A 22,388-nucleotide genomic window follows, 5' to 3' on the forward strand; every position below is an offset into this window, starting at 1 on the left:
GAATAAACAAAATACCATAACTGAGCACAAGTTTTTAAATAGAGGGTTGATCTAAAGAAATTGTCATTTGGCTCTCAAGCTTATAATTATGTCATTAAATCACAATCAGGGGTGTTAGAAGGAGTAATTAGGAATATATTGTAGGGTTGCGCACTCATAAGAAATCTTTTATGGGAGGGAAAAAATCTTAAGCATTCACTGTGGGGAAGTCTCCTAAGACTTTTGAAAATCAAGAATTTCAGCCCATGAGGCTTTTATTTAGCAAGAACAGCCGAAAGAGGGTGTGTGTGTGTGTGTGTGTGTGTGTGTGCGCGCGTGTGTGTGTTTTGGATGTTTTACCTTAATTTGAAGGCTGTTTGAGTGTCTTGCCTTTTTCATCTATGGCCTGACATGTTCACAGGAAAAAGAATAAGAAAACAGATGACTGGTTTCCAAAGGGATACTTACTAAGTTTTTCTTTCTATTTTTCTTAAGGAATCAATTCCAAGTTTCAGTTTGAAATCATGCCAGGTGCTTCATCTGGGTTGTTCAAGATAAATCCTGACACTGGAGAGGTAGTGACAGCCACCACACTTGACAGAGAAGTTCAGGAAGTTTTCACCCTTCGAGGTAAGGGATCCCTGGACGATGCTAAACAAACAAAAACAAGCAGCAGGAGGGTAGTGGTGACATTTTACATTTCTGCAGAGTGTCTTGAAATAAAATGCGCTTGACCCGGTGCTACCCAGGTAGTTTGGTCTGATGTAGTCTGGTTGGGGCAGTGCATGCTAGGCATGAATTCACGGCCACAATCTGTGTCCTCTTTTATTTCACATCAGTACTTGTGCGAGATGGGGGAGTCCCTTCGTTATCTGGCACCACCACGATTCTCTGTACTGTGGAAGATGAAAACGATCACGCACCAGAGATTATTGTCCCCAGTCATAGCATTGAGGTTCTGGAAAACCAAGAGCCAGGGGTTGCCTACACTATTTTGGCTTCTGATATGGATGCTGGTGATAATGGAGCTGTCAGGTATCATATAATTGGTAAGTATTTTCTTTTTTAAAATTCTCCTCAGGACACTGCCCGAGTTGACACACTGGTGATTATTCTGTATCTGGTGTTTATCACAGTGACTTTAGAAAACACGCCAAGAGCTGTTTGGTGCCGTGTGTGTCCTTTCCACAGACACCATGAACCGACGGCCTCCGAATTCTTAAATCTCCCCTCAATGACACTTGTGAATTTTTCTTTTTTAAAAACATTTTTTTAAGATTTTTTTTTTTTTTGAGAGAGAGAGAGAGACAGAGTGCAAGTGGGGGGAGGGGCAGAGAGAGAGGGAGACACGGAATCGGAAGCAGGCGCCAGGCTCTGAGCGGTCAGCACAGAGTCCGACTTAGGGCTCAAACTCATGAACCATGAGATCATGACCTGAGCCACAGTCAGATGCTTAACCGACTGAGCCACCCAGGTGCCCCTCTTGTGAATTTTTCTATACTAGTGGATGTGCAGATGGAACATATAACTTTATTCCATTTTTGTGGCTTTCATATGATCGCTAATGTTTTTATTATCTTGAGCCATCAAGAATTTTGTCATGCCCTTCTTTTTTTAAAAAAAAAATTTAAAGTTTCTGAGAGACAGAGTGTGAGCAGGGGAAGGGCAGAGAGAGGGAGACACAGAATCCAAAGCAGGCTGTAGGCTCTGAGCTGTCAGCACAGAGTCCCACCCAGGGCTCAAACTCACAAACTGCAGGATCATGACCCAAGCCAAAGTCAGATGGTTAACGGACTGAGCCACCCAGGCACCCCTGTCAGGTCCTTCTTAAATGGAGGCTAGAACAGACAGAGACAGTTCCCAGATCTGAATATCAGTGTAACACTTAAGATCTACACTTAAGAGTGTATCCCACTCTTGATAAAAATCTCTAAGAACTTCTACTAGAAGATAATTTTGTGATATTGCTCCCTTTGGATCAGAAACATAAAGATCTCTGGCAGAATAATGGTAGCATTTGTATGGAGACAGTGGCATCTTCTTATTCATTTAAGAGAAAAAGTGATTGAAGAATCTGATTTTTGGCAGGTGTCGGAGTGCACATAGAATATGAGTTGAGGAGAGAGAGGAGTGCTTCAGAGACTGCATCTTATGGAGGGAACCACTTTCAGATCTTTAGATCTTGTAAAAGCAGTTTTGGAACTAGCCTCTGAAAGCTATCACTCTCTATTTGCTAAAAATTCTAGGACCAGTCGCATTTTCTATATACCACCATTTTACTCCAAAATGAGAATAGCTTTATTTCCTTTTTGCCTGATGATAAGAATGATATGTGATTGTTATAGGATATATATACAGATTTATGGAGAACAAAAGTAGGAACACACAAAATTTTTGTCTTGCTGAGATAACCCCTTTACTATTTTGAAAAGTGCTCTCCCATGAACCTTGTGAATGGAGACATCAATTTTACATATATTGGACAATTTATATATGCTATTTTGCTACCTCCTTTTTAAACTCATTTTTAACATACTGTTTGAACCTTTCGGATGAGTAAATAGACATATATGTTAGCATTTCTAATGATGTTTCCTCTTATTGCATATGTATAATATCACTTATTCCATCCATTCCCTTTTATGGTCTTCGAGGTATTGACCACAATAGCAGTCTTATTATAAAAATGCTACCGTTGAACAACACTTGCTTAATTATTTCTTTATGATAAATGTAAGTAGAGTTATCATGTTCAAGGGCGTATATATTTTAAATGTTTACATGCAATGTCATATTTCATCCTGAAGAACGATACCCTTTCAAACTAACTTGTGTAAGCGAGCCCCATTTTCTTCTTTCCTACCCATTGCATTGAGTCCTTTCCTTCTTCTATAAACTCCACTTGTTCTCTAGAACTTCCCAAACAATCTGTGATTAAGGACCAGAGTTGGATTTTTTACATTTGCGATCTGTTGTACACTGAAATTTTTGTTAAATACAATAAATATGAATGACTGTGAGAAAAAAAAGGCGTGGCCCCATTTTTTAAAAATCTATTAGTGCAGATGTAAAATTATTTTGTCAAGTGGCGGTAAGATTTTCTAAATGCTTGCTCTCAAATTCTGTGCTTGTCTTCTTGAGCACTGATTACAAACAATCCCCAGTTGCCACCTGTCCCCTCTCACTGCATCAGGAACTTTTTTTTTTTTTCTCATTGGCTTTTTCCCATACTCTCAAAATTTCCCCTTCCTCTTGTTTTTCCCGTCAGTATTTACCAGCCTTTTTCGTCTTGAAGACACACATCTTCCCTCAGGTGTGTGTCCCTTCTCACTCTCTTTTCCTTCACAACCGAGCTTCTTAAAAATCATTGGCTTCTCTCTGGTTTCTGACCTTACCTTGCTTTCACTTATCCTGCTCCCATGTGTTCTACTGAAACTACCCTTGTAGAGAGACGCTTGGGATCTTGTTGCTAAACCCAGGGGATCTTTTCACTTCTTAATTTGATTGTCCTGCTTTTGTGCCTTTGCACACCCCGCCCTGGACACTTGGCCCCGCCTTGACTTCAGAAGGTCACTTTCTCCTGATCCTTCATGTCCTTTCTAGACAAGTCTTTCCAATGTCCTTGTGCTGCGGGTGGTCTTCTGACTTATTGAAGTTTCCATGGTGTTTGGTGCTTAGTATTTTTTTTTTTTACTTTCCTCATAGACATACTCTCACTGAGTCATTGCATCCAGTGTCTGTCTTCAGCTACCACTGCCCCCCATATCTCCCTATCTCCCTGCATCCTATGTCTTAACCCCATTAAAGGACATTTTTAAGTAAAATAATGACTTTCATACAAATATAAAATTAACAACTGCCAAAGATTTTTTTTAAGTCATGATTAATGAGCAAAACAAAAAGATGTTAAAATTGTTCCAAGAAGAATTCTTGTTTTTAGCTTATTTATTTTTGTGAGAGAGAGAGAGAACCCTCACTCGCAAGCGAGTGGGGGAGGGGCAGAGAGAGAGACGAAGAGAGAGGATCCCAAGCAGGCTCTGCACTGTCAGTGTCAAAACCAAGCTTTGACATTGCTGCCCAGGCTTCTTCCTAAAACAGAAGTGTGACTCATGATGCTTTCCTGTCTAAAACCCTTCAGGGGCTCCCTACAGATGTTAAGGTAGACTCCTCAGCAGTATACACAGGGAGCTTCATGATTTAACCCTCTTCTTCTCTCCTAAATTCACGTCTTCCCAACTGCCAGCCCTCTCTCTGCCCTCTGCATGCAAACACCCAGGGAACCCTGTGTTCTAGTTACACTAAAACATTTGCAGCTATTAACTTCTCATAGTCGTAAAACTTCCTTCAGGCTCCAAATTGTTTCACCTCAAAGACCCAGTCCTCATGCCCAACGGCATCACACTACCAATGTGGAATGCTTCCTTTAGGCTCTCTCCTCTACCTACAACGCACTTGCCAAAACTTTAGCCTGGCCCCTTCCTCTTTAGGGATCAGTTGTGATGTCACTCTCTCCAATCGTTCCCGCTCAGCCAAACACAGGACTGTGTGCCCTTCATCTCCTTCTCAGCGCCCTGTGCATATGATTTTCACACCACACTTTGATGTCCCAGTACTGACCCAAATTCCTCCTGCACCGTAATTCTTGGAGACTGGGATCATGGCTTACTCTCCTCATATTCCCAGCATCCAGCACATGCTTGGCAGGTGGCAGGTTCTCCTTAAATGTCTGCTGAGTGAATGAATCATTTTATCAACTACAAATGCCACAGAAATGTAGGTTTGTCGGATCACCCCTATGTGTGGTACAAATTACTTGTGTGTTATGAATAAAATGCAAATGCAAGTCTCTTCTCCTCAGCCCCTAGCTGTTGTTCTTTTGAATGCTGTTCTACTTCTTTCCCATAGACCCCTGGCAGGTGCTAGTAAATCCTCACACTGTTTGGAATAGTGAGCCTCATCCAAGAATGTGCCCTTCATCCAAGATATTGCTGGAAAGTCGTGGAAGTATATTTTTCCTGACTAAAAGTTATTTATTTATTCTGAGAGACAGAGAGAGCACCAGCAAGGGAGAGGCAGAGAAAAAGAGAGACAGGGGAAGACAGAATCCCAAGCAGGCTCTGTACTGTCAGTACAGAGCCCGACATGGGGCTCAAACTCACAAACCATGAGATTGTGACCTGAGCTGAAACCAAGAGTCAGACGCTTAACCACCTGAGCCACCCAGGTGTCCCATTGTTGTTTTATCTCAATGAAAACATATACTTTAATCAGAGGGAAAATATATGAATATAAAAAGTTGTAGATGCAGACACAAAAATTCATACTCTTGCAAATCAAGTCAAAGCAAGTAAATTATTTTTTTAAGTTTATTTATTTAGAGAGAGAGCAAGCAGAAAGAGGGGCAGAGAGAGAGGGAGAGAGAAAGAATCTCAAGCGGGCTCCACACTGTCAATACAGAGCCCGACATGAAGCTCAAAACCACGAACTGTAAGATCATGACCTGAGCCGAAGTCAAGCATCGGACACTTAACTCACTGAGCCACCCAGGCCCCCCTCTAATTATTGATTGAATTAAGATAGATAGTGAATTATATTATTTTGTTTATCCCCTGATAAAAGAAGCTTCATGAGGGCGGGGACTCTATCATGTTCACTGTTGTATCCTCCATACTTACAAAAGTGCTAGGATGAATAATCATGAAATAAATATTTGTTGAATGCATGAATCCTGCATATATCTCATCATATACATGAATGATATATGTAGCACATATACACATGAATCATATGTGTGTGTAAATATAGCCAGCAAAGGGCTGCTACTTCTTCAATTCGAATGCATTTTGAATTTGTATTTGTTTCCTTTCGTAGATGGAAATACTGATGAGTACTTTGCTATTAATGAAACATCAGGAGACCTCTCAACCACTCGCGCTTTGGACCGGGAGCAAGTCAGCAATTTTACCTTAGTCATCCTGTGTTCCGACCTAGGGGATCCACCGAGGAGCTCTCTAGTGCAGTTGCAGGTTAGAGTTTTGGATGACAATGACCATGGCCCTTCCTTCCCCACGCTGCATTACCAGGCCTCCGTGAGAGAAGATGCTGAAGTGGGGACAGTGGTTCTGGTACTATCTGCTGTGGACAAGGACGAAGGTCTGAATGGGCAAACTGAGTATTTTCTGGAGGGTGAAACTTCTGGTACATTCACCATTGATTCTGTGGCGGGTGCACTGAGAACCTGCCACACCTTGGACCGAGAAGCCAGATCCCAACACACATTTCGGGCTGTGGCCAGAGACTGTAGTGTCCAGGGCTCGAGAAGCACCACAGTAATTATAAAAGTGCATGTCACGGATGTTAATGACAATGATCCGGTGTGGGAGCAGAACCCCTTTGAAATTTTTCTTTCCGCCCAGTCACCTCCTAACCAGACGACTGCCATTCTGACAGCCAGCGACCCCGACTTGGGACCCAATGGAACTGTCATGTTTAGTTTTGCAGAGACCCAGTCGATGTTTTCCATTGATAAGTATACAGGAGAAGTTCAACTTCGGCACAACCCATCTTCAGAATATTTTCCAATCTGGTTGCAGTTAAAAGTTACGGACCAAGGCATCCCAGCTAGGACAGCCACTGGCCTCTTAGTCGTTCACATGGAAGGAGAAGATAGAAAGATTTCCTTCAGCCACCCTCGGTATAAAGGGACTGTGACTGAAAATTGTGATGCAGGTGAGTGTCCCCTCAAGTTTTTGTATACTGCATCTGTTTGGGCAAAATGTTTAAAATGAAGGTTTATACAACAAGAGTGCTATTGCAGATTCAGTCATAAATTTCTGAGTTCAGCCAATCTTCTTTTATTTTTTAAAATTTTGTCAGCGTTTATTTTTGAGACACAGAGAGACAGAGCATGAGTGGGAGAAGGGCAGAGAGAGAGGAAGACACAGGGTCTGAAGCAGGCTCCAGTCACTGAGCTGTAAGCATACAGCCCGACCCGGGGCTCGAACTCACAAACCATGAGGTCATGACCTGGGCCGATGTCAGATGCTTAACCGACTAAGCCACCCAGGCATCTCAGTATGCCAGTTTTCATCCATAGTACAGTATTAAAACAATACCTTCAATCAGGGCCCCTGGGTGGCTCTGTTGGTTAACTGTCTGACTCTTGGTTTCGACTCAGGTCATGATCTCACAGTTTGAGAGTTCGAGCCATCTGTGAGTTCAAGCCCTGGATGGGGTTCTGTGCTGATGGTAGGAAACTTGCTTGGGATTCAATCTCCCTCACTCTCTCTGCCCCTTCCCTGTACACGTGTGCTCTCACTCTAAACAAATGAATAAACTTAAAAAACAATACCTTCAAATATAGTAAAACACACGCACACAAACCTTTAAAAACAACAAAGAGTGAAAATACTGAAAAATAAATCATTTAGGGCTTCTGAAGTTTCAGTTAATTTAGGTTTACAATGTCAAAAATAAACCCTTTTATTTAAATGTGTATGAATCCTCAACAAGTGTACATTTCCTAAAGTACTTTCTTAGAAGTACAATAAAAGAGGAGGCATGTTGTGGTTAAATGCTTGAGCTCCGCCTGAGTTTAATTCCAAATTCAACCACCGTGCCTCCTTGGGCAGCTGAATCTCTCTGAGCCTCAGTTTCCTAACCCATAAATTAGGAATAATAATCATGCCTACCTCATTAGGTTCTGGGAGCTGAATAAGCTAGTTCATGTAAAGCACTTAGAGCAGTGTCTAATACATAGTAAGCATGTAATAAATAGAAACTACCACTGCTAATATTATTACTTCATTTCGATAGGGTCAGCAGTGGCTTTCAAACAATGCAGTAATACCTGATCCTCAAAGAATTTGGGGCAGATAATACAGCTCAGCACAGGCTTCTGCGAACAGTAACTATTTTTAATAATGCTGTTTGTTTTCAATTATTTCCTGACATTTATGCCATACTGGGAAGCATAAATAAAAATCAGTTTTAATTATCTTTCTATCCAAAAGTGAAAAGACTTCCTTACAGACTTCCTTACAGTTATAAATTGAAAGACATTTGACTTGGGTAACTATATCTGACTAGAGAGTACAGGGATGAATCTGCTGATTCTTTCCACCAACCGGGCAAAGCACATGGACTCAGAGGAGCTTGGCTGTTAAAGGTCTGCTGTGTGCTGTGCACCTGCTCATGGCATTTGTGGTTTGTGTTTTGTCATTGTATCGTGATTCAATTTCAATTTATCTGCACCTACCTACACTATTATTTAAAAGGCAAACTGCATTTCTCTCATTTGATGTATTCATTTCATAGTGAAAATATCTATGTTACACATTTTATACTGCCTTCTCTATGAAAAGAGAATATTCAGCTTAATATTGAATATTAAATTAGGGTTGTTTTCAGTTGCAGATTATTAACTTGACTTTGACCCTTTTTTGGAATTATGGTTATTCCATAGATTGCTTCCACAGAAGGTCTCTTATTGATTCTAAACGTAATTCACAGTAAATTGCAGTTTTCTGCATTAAAGGAAATAATAGTGACTTCCAAACTAAATCAGAAATTTGCAACGTGTATTCTTATGTGTAATGAGACTTCCAAATAAGCGTTAAATGTTAAACAATATGAGATGCTCCTTAGAGCTATACTTCTATTACTCTTAAGAGGCATGCATTCCAACACCAGAGCAGAGCCTGATGGAAAGTAAAGTTAACATTTTCTAAATAATATAGCACAAAAACAATATATTAATCTTAAACTTGATTTGATAAAATTACAGTATCTTTGAGCCCAGCCTTTGTCTGCAGTGCAAAAAGGAACATTTGTCTAAAAGCCCTTGGCACTTGGTCTTTCTGCTGCTACTTGAATGTTTCAGTGACTGAGTTTAGAAGGGTGGTTCTTGAAATTGGGTGTGAACCAAATGATCTGTAACCCACCCCTGAAGGATCTGCTTCATTAAGTTTGGGGTCCAGGAATTGTTTTTCACAAGCTCTGTGGGCGATTTGACTGCATGACAAAATTGGAAAATCTCTTCATTTGGAAAGTCATTCACACGTTGAACCTAGCTCTCCCTCCTTTCTGTCTATCCATAAATCTAGTTCTTCCCTCTGGAGCACTCCTCTGCTGTACACAGTCACTCTTCAGATATTTTATTTGCTCTTTCCACTAACTTTTTTAATTAGAGAGAGAGAGAGAGAGAGAGAGAGAGAGAGAGAGAATGAGAGAGAGATTGCATGAGCAGGGGAGAGGAGCAGAGGGAGAGAGAGAAAATCTTATGTAGGCTCCATGCTCAGTGCAGACCCTGATGTGGGGCTTGATCCTACAACCTTGGGATCATGACCTGAGCTGAATCCAAGAGTCAGATGCCCAACCAACTGAGCCACTTAGGTGGCCCTCCTTGAAATTTTTTTTTTTTTATCGAGTGTTATATGCCCAGTACTTATCTACTGGGCTATATTAGTGACCTAAAAGACCTAAATGCTTGTCCTCATGAGGCTAAAAACATTCTAGCGGGGATACTGAGACAGTGTCAATGAACATAATGAATAACTATAGTATACGTTAGATGGTGATAAGAGCTATCAAGTAAAGAAAAAGAACAGCAAGGTAAGAAGGAATTAGGAGGTCTTGGGTGGGGGACAAACAGCAGTTTTAAATAGTAGGTAAGGGCAGGCATCATTGAGCTGACACATTTGGACAAAGACCTAAGGAGAGGAGACAGCCATTTGTGTATTTGGGGGTACGGTATTTCAGAAAAAAGGAAGAAGCTAGTGGGAGCCTGCCTGGTTTGTTCAAAGAACAGCAAAGAGGACTGTGTGACGAAGCAGAGTAAGCAAGGGCCAGAGAGATGGGAAATGAGGTCGGAGGACGACCAGACCACGTGGCGCCTTGTAGACCACAGGGGGATGTGGGCTTTTACTCAAGTAGTTTTCCCTTCTTTAATTCCTTCAGTTATCTTTCACATAATAAGTTTTCCAACTGCTACTAGTGAACATTCACATTCAGTATAAATTCTTCAGAGTAATAGGCATTAAATATATTATTCTTCAAAAGAACTGGCATGGAAGTCATCATTGTTATTATACTTTTTCACATCAGTGGATAAAATTTCTAAATATTAAGTAATGTGCCTGGGCTTTCCCTAATTGTTAGAATATTATTTTCTCAATTTACCCAGGATCAATTTGTTTGCAGGATTAAGCCAAAATAAAAATCAATATCCAAGGTACCCCAAAGAAAACAGTTCAGGATGAAATTAAGTTATGGATTAGTAAATACAATATTTATGGTTGAAATCAGGAGTGAATTAAAATAACACTAATGAAAACTGCCGTGGGGGTGCAAACTTTGCACCTGTTTTCATTTTTGCAATGTGCCATTCATTTGTATGTCACAGATTCACTCTGTGGATAAGAGGCAGCCGTTATGGGAGGGAACTATCTTGATTTTAACCTGTTTGCCCATCACTCAGGCAGCAGCTCATCAAATCGGTACACCTTCAGTCTACTCCCGGCCATCACAATTGGGATTAATCGATATGGTTAAGAGTAACCTGGCCTGAGATTAAAAGTTAGTACAGAAGACAGTGAAGACTAAATTACTTTCTTGCCTCTGTAGGTGGGCTTCCTATTTGAGATTCAGTCAGAAAAGCTAATGATGGGAAGACATCATCCTGCTGTCTGCATCACTGTGTTTTCTTTGACCTCTGATCACAGTTGTCCTTCTTAGTCCTCTTGTATTTAGAATAACTGGAATGAATTTAACTGTTATCTTTATAATAGAACTTAAGACTTTAAAAATCAATTTATTAAATCTTATACATAAAAAAGACTAGAAATACTTCTGGTAGTACGACAAGCATATGGAACCCATTAAACATCCAGGTAGGTATACATTTCAAGACACCTGAAGCAATGGGTTGGGACCTCATTATGAAGAGTAAACTATGACATGTTTGAAGGACATAAAGTCTAAATTGAGAGAGAAGCTAAACATTGGGCATATAACAGGAAGGAGAAAGACAGAAGGGAAGGATGACGGTTAAGTAGGCCATTGAGTATGATTAGCTGCAACTAACCTGTACCTGGTTCAGCAGGATTTCCTAACCTCCTGTGAAAAACAGTGACAAGGTGCATAACATACTGATTGACATTTCAAGCCGGCCAAAGCTTTACTTAGACATGAATTCAGGTCAGACTGCTGGATCATATCATAGACATCAGAAGGTGATTTTTTTTTTTTGCTTTGAATGCCAGTAGTTTTATTTATCTTTTTTTAAATTTGTTTTAATGTTTATTTATTTTTGAGACAGAGAGAGCCAGAGCATGAACGGGGGAGGGTCAGAGAGAGGGAGACACAGAATCCGAAGCAGGCTCCAGGCTCTGAGCTGTCAGCACAGAGCCCGACGCAGGGCTCGAACTCGCAGACCGTGAGATCATGACCTGAGCCAAAGTCGGAGGCTCAACCGACTAAGCCACCCAGGCGTCCCAAGAATTCCAGTAGTTTTAAAAGACTGTAAATCCATTGATTAGTCCTAGAATGGCCTTGATATAAATTATTTAATAACATTTTATAGCCTCCAGCATTATTTCCTCCCAAATATGTCTTTAGTTTTTCATTTTGTTTTCAAATGAAAAACATGTCCCTTTTGGAAGCTTAAATTTTCCGCAGGCTACTCAAATATCCTATCAGTAGGCATCAATTAACATCTTGAGCAAATTCTTTGTTGTATTATCATAAATTTTCATCACTCCAAACTAATTTTAACATTTAAATGTTCTTTTAAGAAAATTAAAAGTTAAAACGAATAGCCCTAATGTATTTATATTTGTTTCACATTTCTTTCTGGCCAAGCCCACAGGTTTGAGTTTTGATTAACATTGCATTCATCTACGAATAATGTTAAATGTAACACCAACTGTTTAAAATGATATATAGTTCGGTATATAGTTCCCATTTAAAAGCAACTCTTTGGTAGGTAAAATCTCTTTAAGAGTTGGTCATGATGTATTCACTTATTCACAGAAAGAGTCATTCTCCAGGATACCAGTTGTCCATAAGAGAGAGAGACCACCCATACAGCAACATGAGAAAAAGAGTTGAAATTCAAGTGATTCCCCACTCTTTACACTTGCCACTGTTCCTCTTCAAACTAGATGAGAGGGAATATAACTGTCCTGAATTTTTTGAAGTGAAAAATAAACCGCTTGGTTGCCTGTGGTGTTTCAATCCATTCAACAATTTCAGTGGACCTTCTGGAAGCCACCATTTATTTCTTGTTTCACTCCCAATGCTTTGGGTATCCTGAGGAAGATGAATCAGTAGTCACAGTCCCTAGTGTGGATTATTCGCAGCTTCATGCATTTCTTTTAGTTACCATGAGGGGAAAATATGAAATTATGAATTGTATCGATATGGTGCTTGAAAGTAAATACTCAGACCTTAAAAATCTTGAGATAACATTAAAACATGATGATGTACAGGGGCATTCTAACTAGTGAATTATGCATATTTAATTTTGTATCATAAACACATCTGATCTTGATAGTTTGGAGGGCAACCCCTTCTTCTTTGGTCCTTTGGCAGTGGGTCCAGTAAATTTTGGCTCTTACTCTTGGTAGACAGGCACATGTATGTAGAGTGTGGTGTGATAGGAGTTGGTGTAGCTGAGAGTGGGTCACCACCATTCTCCACTCACAGTGTATGAGCTGTCTTTCTCTTCCTATAAAGTGGAAATGATAAGGATTTCCTCATAGGGCTACTATAAGGATTAAATGAGGTCATGTAGTGTACTAGTCATTTTTTTAATTGTTATTATTACTCTCCTTCTGTCTCAAATCTTTCATTGAATTCTATAAAGTTCACTGGGTATAAATTCTTACCAGAGCAACCAGTTGTTACACAGCAATAATATAACAACAGTGAAATGCTTTCAGGTTTTAAAGCCCTACCATTCCATTCCATTCCATTTTGTGTCCAAACAAGATAGCAGTCATACTTTCCAAGGTGACAAAGCTCCCATAACTATGGAAGTTATGGGAAGAGTTCCCATAATCTGTGTCATCTATAACTTTGGGACAGGGCCCAACATATACATTTTTATGATAATGACAAAAGGGGAAGCCATTATGTATCACCTGTCACCCCTTTTTCATTTTATTTAAGGCCAGTCTCATATTTAGAATGAAACTCATTGGAATGAGTGCTATCTAACTAGCCCAGTATGGCATTTCATCACCTTACCTATGACTAAGATAGCTCTGGAGGAGATAGAGAAGAGTACCTTTGATGAGGTCAGTCTGTCTCAGAGCAAGATAAACATCTCAAAAGGCAGCTTTCATCTTTGGAAATTAACCCCAGTCTCACATCTGGGCCTCAGCCATTATAGGCTCAACACCTCATCTTATTAACAAGCCAGGGAGTTACTTCCCCCAGGGTTGGAACTTATTAACCAATATGAAGGAGACTGATACATAGACCAGAATGTCAGTTTTTAGGTATATGAAAAACTATACTTGCCGTGTGGATTACAACAGTCCTGCCAGGATGAGCAGGTCTCTCTTTCTAGGAGAAAGGACACAGGAAGCCACACTGTAATCAGAAAGTTGTTACAAGTTATTGCTTATTAGTCCTAAACAGTTGAAGAGGCTCTCTTGAGCTTTCCAGTGTGATCTTGATGACCTTTAGATTGTTGAAAGAGTGACAAAACAGGTTTTATACCTAGTTGACTTTGAAGTCTTGTGAAGGCCTGGGGAGAAATCTGAGTTAGGAAGTTAGGAGGGTACTGTGGTAATCCACATGATGAATGACCACAAAGTTACCTGGGGAGATTTTATTTTATTTAATTTATTTTATTTTATTTTATTTTATTTTATTTTATTTTATTTTATTATTTTTAAGTTTATTCATTTATTTTGAGAGAGAGAGAGAGAACATACACAAGCGGAGGAGGGGCAGAGAGAGAGAGAGAGAGAGAAGGGGAGGGAGACAATCCCAAGCAGGCTCTCCACAGAGCCCCACATAGGGCTCAATCAACGAGAGATCATGACCTGACCCAAAACCAAGAGTTGGTCGCTTAACTGACTGAGCCACCCAGGCGCCCCTGAGGAGCTTTTAAAAATTACCTCTACCTAGACATCCACAACTCCCACGCAGTGAGATTTTTGAAGGTACATCAGGCATTGTGAATGGGTAGAAACTCCCATGTAATTATGCATGCAAGCCAAAGGTGGAGGTAGAGAGAGGGCCTAGAAGAAATGCAAAGTAACAGCAGTATTTTGCAAGGGTTGAAGTAACACATCTACCAAAGAGACTGAGGTGTAGGGGCTGGCCAGGGCATCACCGAAAGTCTGGGAAGGTAGTGTTAGAGGAGCAGGAAGGTGATGCGTTCAAAAGGCAGGGAGTGGTCAACAATTTCTAATTTGCGGCAGAGGTTAAGTAAGATAAGGACGGAAAAGTGAGAGCTAGTTTAGTTGGAGGTCTGTCCCCAGTGCAGAAGTGCATGAGGTGGTCGGCTGCTACCCAGCACTCAGAAAACCTCTCCTTCACGGGGTAGGGGAGTGTTTCCGGGGATGGTCTGAGGATGCCATCTTGATACAAGGAGGTAAGGACACAGTAGAAAGGAAGGCATGTCTGAAAAGATAAGTCCATGCACTGAGTATAAAGGATAAGACAATAAGAGAAAAAGACACAATTAGCAACATGAGGAGCTACCGGAAAGGAGGTTCTGAAGAGTAAGTCCGCTTTGGTGAAAGAGTTCAGGATTTGGCAGAGAATAGAGGCCAGGAACGGAGACCACCAACATGCACTCCAGAGTCAACTGCGGCTGCTTACAAAGAATTATGTGCAGCCAGATAAAATTTAGCAATTTCAGGGAGGATCGGAAACATTAAGGTGAACTAAGTCACTAGAACCATTTTAGAAGCTAAGGTCCAGTGAGGTGCAGAGCGAGCAGGGATGAGAAGTTCAGTCTGTTTTCAAAGGCTTGGCTGTGAAGGGTAACAAAGGACCATGGCAGTGGCTTGAAGAGTCTTGAAGATCAGAGGGGCATTTTGTTTTGTTTTTGAAAGCCAGAAGAGATTTGGACATTTGTGATTTATAGCACTGTTAAGTTTGCTGAGAAATCTCATTTATATTTGAGTATAAAACGGGAATAAAACACTTGGAAATATCAGGATTTCTTTTCTTTCCTTTTTGTTTTCAATTAGCATCTATTATTTGTGGATGTTGAACCCTGATTTAAGATTTTTATATTTTGAGGACAGCAATGCATCTCCCTGAAGCTGTGACAATCAAATGGAATCATTAAAATACTTGATTACAGTATTCATTATGTGGCAGCTAAAAACATCTTAGATGCCGTTTCTTTAATCTAAGTAAAACATATTTTTAAGATTTTTAAGACATTCGCTTTGTTTCTTGAAGTAATTGGAAATGTGCCAGGTATCTAACCACCAAAGTTGAGAAGTACTTGTATTGAAAAATTGTGCAACCTTTCTTTCTGGACATATGCAGGCTCTGGATTCTAGCTGGCTCAGGGATGCCAGGAGCTGGAAAGGAGAAAAAGGACAGCTCTTGAAAACGAAGGGAAATTGGAGTCTGGTCGTCAACCTGGGGGTGCAAACTAGACAGGGAATCATTGGAAAATGAGGGGAGATTAACAGCCTCAGGTCTGCAGACAAGATTTGAGATTCTGATCCAACAGTGAAGCAACACTGAAAATTCTCAAGCTCATGCTTTAAATACAGTCTTCTGTAAATCGCAAAATGAGAGAGGTAGTAGGAACATCAGGGAGTCACTTTAACACCTGCCTTTCTCTAAGTTTTTATAAGTGAATTGCAAATGATTCAATGCATCCATTTATAGATAATCTTCCTTTTAAAAAATTTGGCCACCAAAATCTGTAACCCCATTAAAAATACATTTCAGACTTCATCAATTTTGTTGACTTCTCGTTTCATGGATTAATTCTGTCTTGGTTTTCTGACACATCTCTCTTTTCCTAAAGCTCATAAGAGGTCAATAAGCACTTTTCATAGCTTCCTCTATTAATTTCCTTAAGGTGTTCACAAAAGCAAATGTGTTCAAGATTGCATAGCATTTACATTTTAAAACATGGTTTTCATCTGTTCACAAATTTTGGAAAATTATTTATTTTGAGATTTTCCATGCTTTGTCTCATCCCAGGGGTGAATTCTTTGGAAAGCTTTAGTAACATATGTGCAGTCATTTCTGATGATGGGAAGAGGAAAATCAACTTTTCTTCCTTTTCTAACTGTGGTAAGAGACACATAACGGAAAATCTACCATTGTAAATAATCATTTTTAAGTGCACTGTATGGTAGTGATAACAATAGGCCCGTCATTGTGCAGTGGATTTCTAGAACATTTTCGTCTTTCAAAACGGAAATTATACTCATTGAACAACTCTTTCCCTTCCCTCCAGCTTCTAGCAACCGCCATTCTACTTCTGCTGCTAAGGGTGTGGCTACTTTAGATACCTCGTATAAGTGGAGTCAATGAAGTATTTGTCTTTTTGTGACTGGCTTATTCACAAAATCAAGGTTCCTCAGTGCCTATGACAAGATTTCCTTCTTGTTAAAGGCTGAATAATGCTTTATTGTATGTATATACTACATTTCTTTTTTTTTTTTTTAATTTTTTTTAACGTTTTATTTATTTTGGGGACAGAGAGAGACAGAGCATGAACGGGGGAGGGGCAGAGAGAGAGGGAGACACAGAATCGGAAGCAGGCTCCAGGCTCCGAGCCATCAGCCCAGAGCCTGACGCGGGGCTCCAACTCACGGACCGCGAGATCGTGACCTGGCTGAAGTCGGACGCTCAACCGACTGCGCCACCCAGACACCCCAATATACTACATTTCTTTATCCCCTCATCCATCCAAGGACATTTAGATTATTTCTATCTCTTGGCTGTTATAAAAAATGTTGCAGCGAACATGGATATGCAGGTATCCCTTTGATATCTTATTTTCAGTTCTTTGGATATATGCACCCAGGTGGGATTTCTGGATATATGACAGCTTTAATTTTAAGTTTTGGAGAAACTTTCATACTGTGTTCCATAGGGGCTACACCATTTTATAACACCACCAGCAGTGTCCAAGGATTCCAATTTCTACGTATCCTCACCAACACTCATTATTTTCTGCTTTGTTTTTGTTTTTGTTTCCTAACACCCATCCTAACTGAAGTGAGGTGATATCTTGTGGTTTCGATTTGCATTTCCCTGATGATTAGTGATACTGAGCATCTTTTAAAAATCTGTTGGTCATTTTGGGACACCTGGGCCACTCAGTCGGTTAAACTTCCAACTCTTGATTTTGGCTCGTGTCATGATCTCAAGGTTTGTGAATTAGAGCCCCGCACTGGGCTCTGTGCTGACAGAGTGGAGCCTGCTTGGGATATTCTCTCTCTCTCTCTCTCTCTCTCTCTCTCTCTCTCTCTTCCCCTCCCCTGCTTGTGCTCTCCTCTCAAATTAAATATATAAACATTAAAAAAAAAGAAAATATGCATGGGGATTTCTTTCTGGAATCTTTGTTCTGTTCTATTCGTCTCTCTGTATCTGGCCAGTACCATACTGTTTTGATTACTCTAGCTCTGCACTATTGAAGTTAGTAAGTGTGACGCCTTCTGCTGTTTGGTGGTTTTTTCCCTCATGATTATTTTGGCTATTTGGAAGCATTTGAGATTCTATGTGAATATTAAAATTCTTTTTTTCTGTTTCTGTAAAAAAAAATTGAGATTTTGATATGGATTGCATTGATTCTGTAGATTGTTTTGGGTGGTGTAGACATTTTAATAACATTAAGTCTTCCACTCCTCATGGAGTGGCCATAGAATGTCTTTCCATGTATTTGTGTCTTCTATAATTTATTTTAGCAATGCTTTATAGTTTTTAGTGTATAAGACTTTCACCGCCTTGGTTAAATTTATCCCAATTTTTTTCATGCTATTGTAAACGGGATTGTTTTCCGAATTTCTTTTTTCAGATTGTGCATTGTTAGTGCATAGAAACACAAGTAATTTTGTATTCTACAACTTTGCTGAATTCGTATATTCTAACTAGTGTGTGAGTGTGTGTGTGTGTGTGTGTGTGTGTGTGTGTGTGTTTAATCTATAGAGTTTTCTACATTAGGTTCTACATAGATCATGTCATCTAAAAGCAAGGATCATTTGATTCTTGTTTTCTGATTTTGATGCTTGTAAGTTCAAAGCCTGATTTCTTTGGCTAGGACTTTCAGTACTATATGTAGCAAAGAAGTTGCGAGAGTGGGCATTCTTGCCTTGTTCTTGGTTGAAAAGCTTTTTGATTTCACTGTTGAGTAAGAATGTTAGAGCTGTGGACTTTTCTTATATGGCCTTTATTATGTATGGTAATTTCCTTCTGTTCCTAGTTTATTGAGTGTGTTTATCATGAGTGTGTTGAATTTTGCCAAATGCTTTTTCTGCGTGTATTGAGATGATCATGTGATTTTTACTCTTTATTCTGTTAAGGTGGTGTATCACACTGATTGATTTTCATACATTGAACTATCATTGCATCCCAGGAATAAATCTCACATCGTTATGACATGTGATCCTTTTAATGTGCTGTTGAATTCGGTTTGCTGGTATTTTGTTGAGGATCTTTGCATTTATATTCATCAGGGGTAGATTTCTTGCAGTGTCTCTGATTTTGGCATCAGAGTAATGCTGGCCTCATAAAATAAGTTTGGAAGTGTTGTCTTCAATATTTTGGAAGAGTTTGAGAATGATTGGTGTTAATTCTTCTTTAAATGTTTGGTAGACTTCACCAGTGAAGCCATCTGGTTCTCTTTATGGGGAGGTTTTGATTATTGATTCAGTCTTCTTACTAGTTATATATACATCTGTTCAGATTTTTTTTTCTTTCTGTAAATTCAATTTTGGTAGGGTGTGTGTTTCTAGAAATATGTTCTTTTCTCCTAGGTTATCTTATTTGGGTGTATCATTGTTCATAGTAGTCTCTTATGATACCTTTTATTTCTGTGGCATCACTTGTAATATCTCTCCTCTTTCATTTCTAGTTTTTGTTACTTGAGTGTTTTTACTTTTTTTCTTTGTCTAGGCTAAGGATTTGTCAATTTTGCTGATTTTTTAAATTTTATTTATTTTGAGAGAGAGAGAGAGAGAGAGAGAGCGAGCCCAAGTGGGAAGGGGCAGAGAAAGAGGGAGAGAGAGAATCCCAAGCAGTCTCCACACTGTCCACGTGGAGCCCAACGCGGTGCTCGAACTCATGAACCACAAGATCATAACCAGAGCGGAAATCAGGTGCTTCACTAACTAAGCTACCCAGGTGCCCCAATTTTGCTGATTTTTTTAAAAAACTTACTTTAAGTGATTTTTCCTCTTGTTTATTTACTGTTTTTCACTTATTTCTGTTCTAATATTTATTATTTCTTTCTGCTAACTTTGCTTTTAGTTCCATTTTCTAGTCCATTGGGGTGTAAATTAGGTTGTTGATGTGCAGTCTTTCTTCTTTTTTTAATGTAGGCATTTATTGCTGTCAAATTCTTTCAGCATTGTTTTTTGCTGCAGCCCATGTTTTGGTATATTGTGTTTTTGTTTCATTTATTTCAAGACATTATCTAATTATCCTTTAGATTTCTTCTTTGACCTGCTAGTTGTTTAAGAGTTGTTATTTAATTTCCATGTGTCTGTGAATATTCCAGTTTTCCTTTGCTATTGATTTCTACTTTCATTCCATTGTAGTTAGAAAAGATACTTGGTATGATTTTAATATTCTTAAATTTGTTACGACTCCTGTTGTTCCCTAACATGTCATCTGTCCTGGAGAATGTGCACTTGAGGAACAAGTGGGAACACATAAAACACTTGAGGGTGTGTATTATGCTGTTGTTGGGTAGAGTGTTCCATGTATGTCTCTTCGGTCCAATTTCTATATTATTGAAGTCCTTCATTTCTTCATTGATTTTCTAACTGATCTGTCCATTATTTAAAGTGAGGTATTGAAATCTTCTACTATTAATTATGTTACTCTCTGCTTCTCCCTTCAATTCCATCAGTATTTTCTTCATATATATGTGTGTTCTGCTGCTAAGTGCATATATATTTATAATTGTTTTATCTTCCTGGTGAATAGAACTTTTTATGTAGTGTCCTTATTTGTCTCGTGACAGTTTCTGACTTGCACTCTATTTTGTCGGATGTAAGTATAACCTCCCCTGTTTTCTTTTGGATATTATTTGCATGGAATATCTTTTCCCACCTTTCTACTTGTGGCCTATCCCTGTCTTTATATCTAAAGTGAGTTTTTTGGTGGTAGTATATACTTGGATCTTGTTTTTTTAATCCATTCAGCTATTCCACGTTTCTTGATTGAGGAGTTTCATCCATTTAGATTTTTAAAAATTACTGATAGGAAGGACTTAATACAGCCGTTTTTATACTGTTTTATGTAGGGGCACCTGGGTGGCTTAGTCGCTGAAGCATCTGACTTCAGCTCAGGTCATGATCTCGTGGTTCGTGGGTTCAAGCCCCACGCCGGGCTCTGTGCTGTGACAGCTTTGGAGTCTGCTTTGGATTCTCTGTCTCCCTCTCTCTCTGCCCCTCCCCCACTCATGCTCTGTCTCTCTGTCTCTCTCTCTCTCAAAAATAAAACATTAAAAAAGTTTTTTAAAATTGTTTTGTGTATGTTTTTAATTTTGTTCTTTTCTTCTCTTGCCACCTTCCCTTATTTCATTAGTGTTTTGTAGTGACATGTTTTGGGTCCCTTCTTATTTCCTTTTGCATTTCATCTATAGATAATTTCTTTGTGGTTACCATAGGGATTACATAACACATCTAATAGCTTTAACAATCTATTTTAAACCAGTAACAATTAATTTCAATCACATACAAAAAACTGTCCCTTTACTTCTCCCTCCCACTTCGTTACTGATTTCATAAATTACCTCTTTTAGTATTTTTATCCATTAACATAGTTTTATAGTTATACTGATTCCTTATGCTTTTATCTCTAAACTTTACACCAGAATTAAAATGATCTGTGTACCACCATTACAGTGTTATGAGATTTGGTATTTGTATATTTACCTTTACCAGAGAGCTTCATATTTTCATATGCTTTTATGTTGCTATCTAATGTCCTTTCATTGCAACTGGAAACATTCGGTCTTTCTTGTCAGGTAGATTTAGTGGTGATGAGCTCTCTCAGCTTTTGTTTACCCTTTGAGAAGATCTTTATTTCTTTCTCATCTCTAAAGGGCAGTTTTGCTGGATATAGTATTCTTGGTGGTAGGTTTTTTCTTTCAGGCCTTTGAATATATCATACCACTCCCTTCTGGCCTGGAGTTTTCATGAAGGCTTTTTGGTCTATATACTATTATTGTTCATTCAATGTCTCTATAAGGGATGAGGTCTAGGGCTTTCTATTCAGCCATCTTGCTGATGTCACTCCCACTTTTTGTCTTAAATGATTGAAATATGTTCAGTATTTCAGTGGCTGGATGATTAAGAGATATTGGATAGTTTAAAATCATCGAAATGTTTAAAAAATCTCAAGTCAGTCATCAGTAAAATACTTGCACTGCTTAGAAATGACAAAAGTAAAACTAGAATTATTTACTCATGGGTAGCCCTGAATAAAATGTTTTTATTGTTACTTCATCTAAAAATTTCCATGAATTTTGATTTTTATAGTCACATAACATTGTTACACAATTCTGCTTTTATCTATTTTTTAAAAGTATTTAATCCCTTTATTTTATTTTTTTAATGTTTATTTATTTTTGAGAGAGACAGAGGCAGAATGCAAGTGGGTTAGGGGCAGAGAGGGAGGGAGGCACAGAATCAGAAGCAGGCTCCAGGCACTGAGCTGTCAGCCCAGAGCCTGACGCGGGGCTCGAACTCATGAGCCGTGAGATCATGACCTGAGCCGAAGTCAGACGCTCAACCAACTGAGCCACCCGGGCGCCCCCTAATCCCTTTATTTTTGAGAGAGAGAGCATGTGCACGTGAACATACACACGAGTAAGAGAAGAGCAAAGAGAATTCCAAGCAGGCTCCACGCTGTAAGCACAGAGCTGATGCAGGGCTCAATCCCATGAACTGTGAGATTGTGACCTGAGCTGAAATCCAGTTGGACGCTTAACTAACTGAGCCACCCAGCCACCCCCATAATTCTGCTTTTGAATAGATAGTTCACTGCTGCTGTAGATGGTATTTGGTTTTTTTTAATGTTTATTTTTTATTTTATTTTTGAGGCAGAGAGAGAGAGAGAGACAGAGCATGAGCAGGGGAGGGGCAGAGAGAGGGAGAGACAGAATCTGAAGCAGGTTCCAGGCTCCGGGCTGTCAGCCCAGAGCCCTATGCAGGGCTCGAACTTGCGAACCGAGAGATCAC

The 22,388-nt window shown here is 39.4% G+C and overlaps 1 protein-coding gene across 1 annotated transcript in view; it reads left to right on the forward strand.

Moving 5' to 3' along the window:
* The window catches only part of LOC122468918 (protocadherin-23-like), a 125,734-nt gene that overhangs the window by 65,644 nt on the left and 37,702 nt on the right, over positions 1–22,388 (forward strand). Inside the window, 3 exon segments of the mRNA XM_043555857.1 lie at positions 475–609; positions 819–1,028; positions 5,851–6,708. Of these exon segments, the coding sequence (XP_043411792.1) occupies positions 475–609; positions 819–1,028; positions 5,851–6,708 (1,203 nt within the window).

The sequence above is a fragment of the Prionailurus bengalensis genome, chromosome B1, assembly GCF_016509475.1.
Source record: "Prionailurus bengalensis isolate Pbe53 chromosome B1, Fcat_Pben_1.1_paternal_pri, whole genome shotgun sequence".
In the NCBI taxonomy this organism is placed as follows: Eukaryota; Metazoa; Chordata; class Mammalia; order Carnivora; family Felidae; genus Prionailurus; species Prionailurus bengalensis.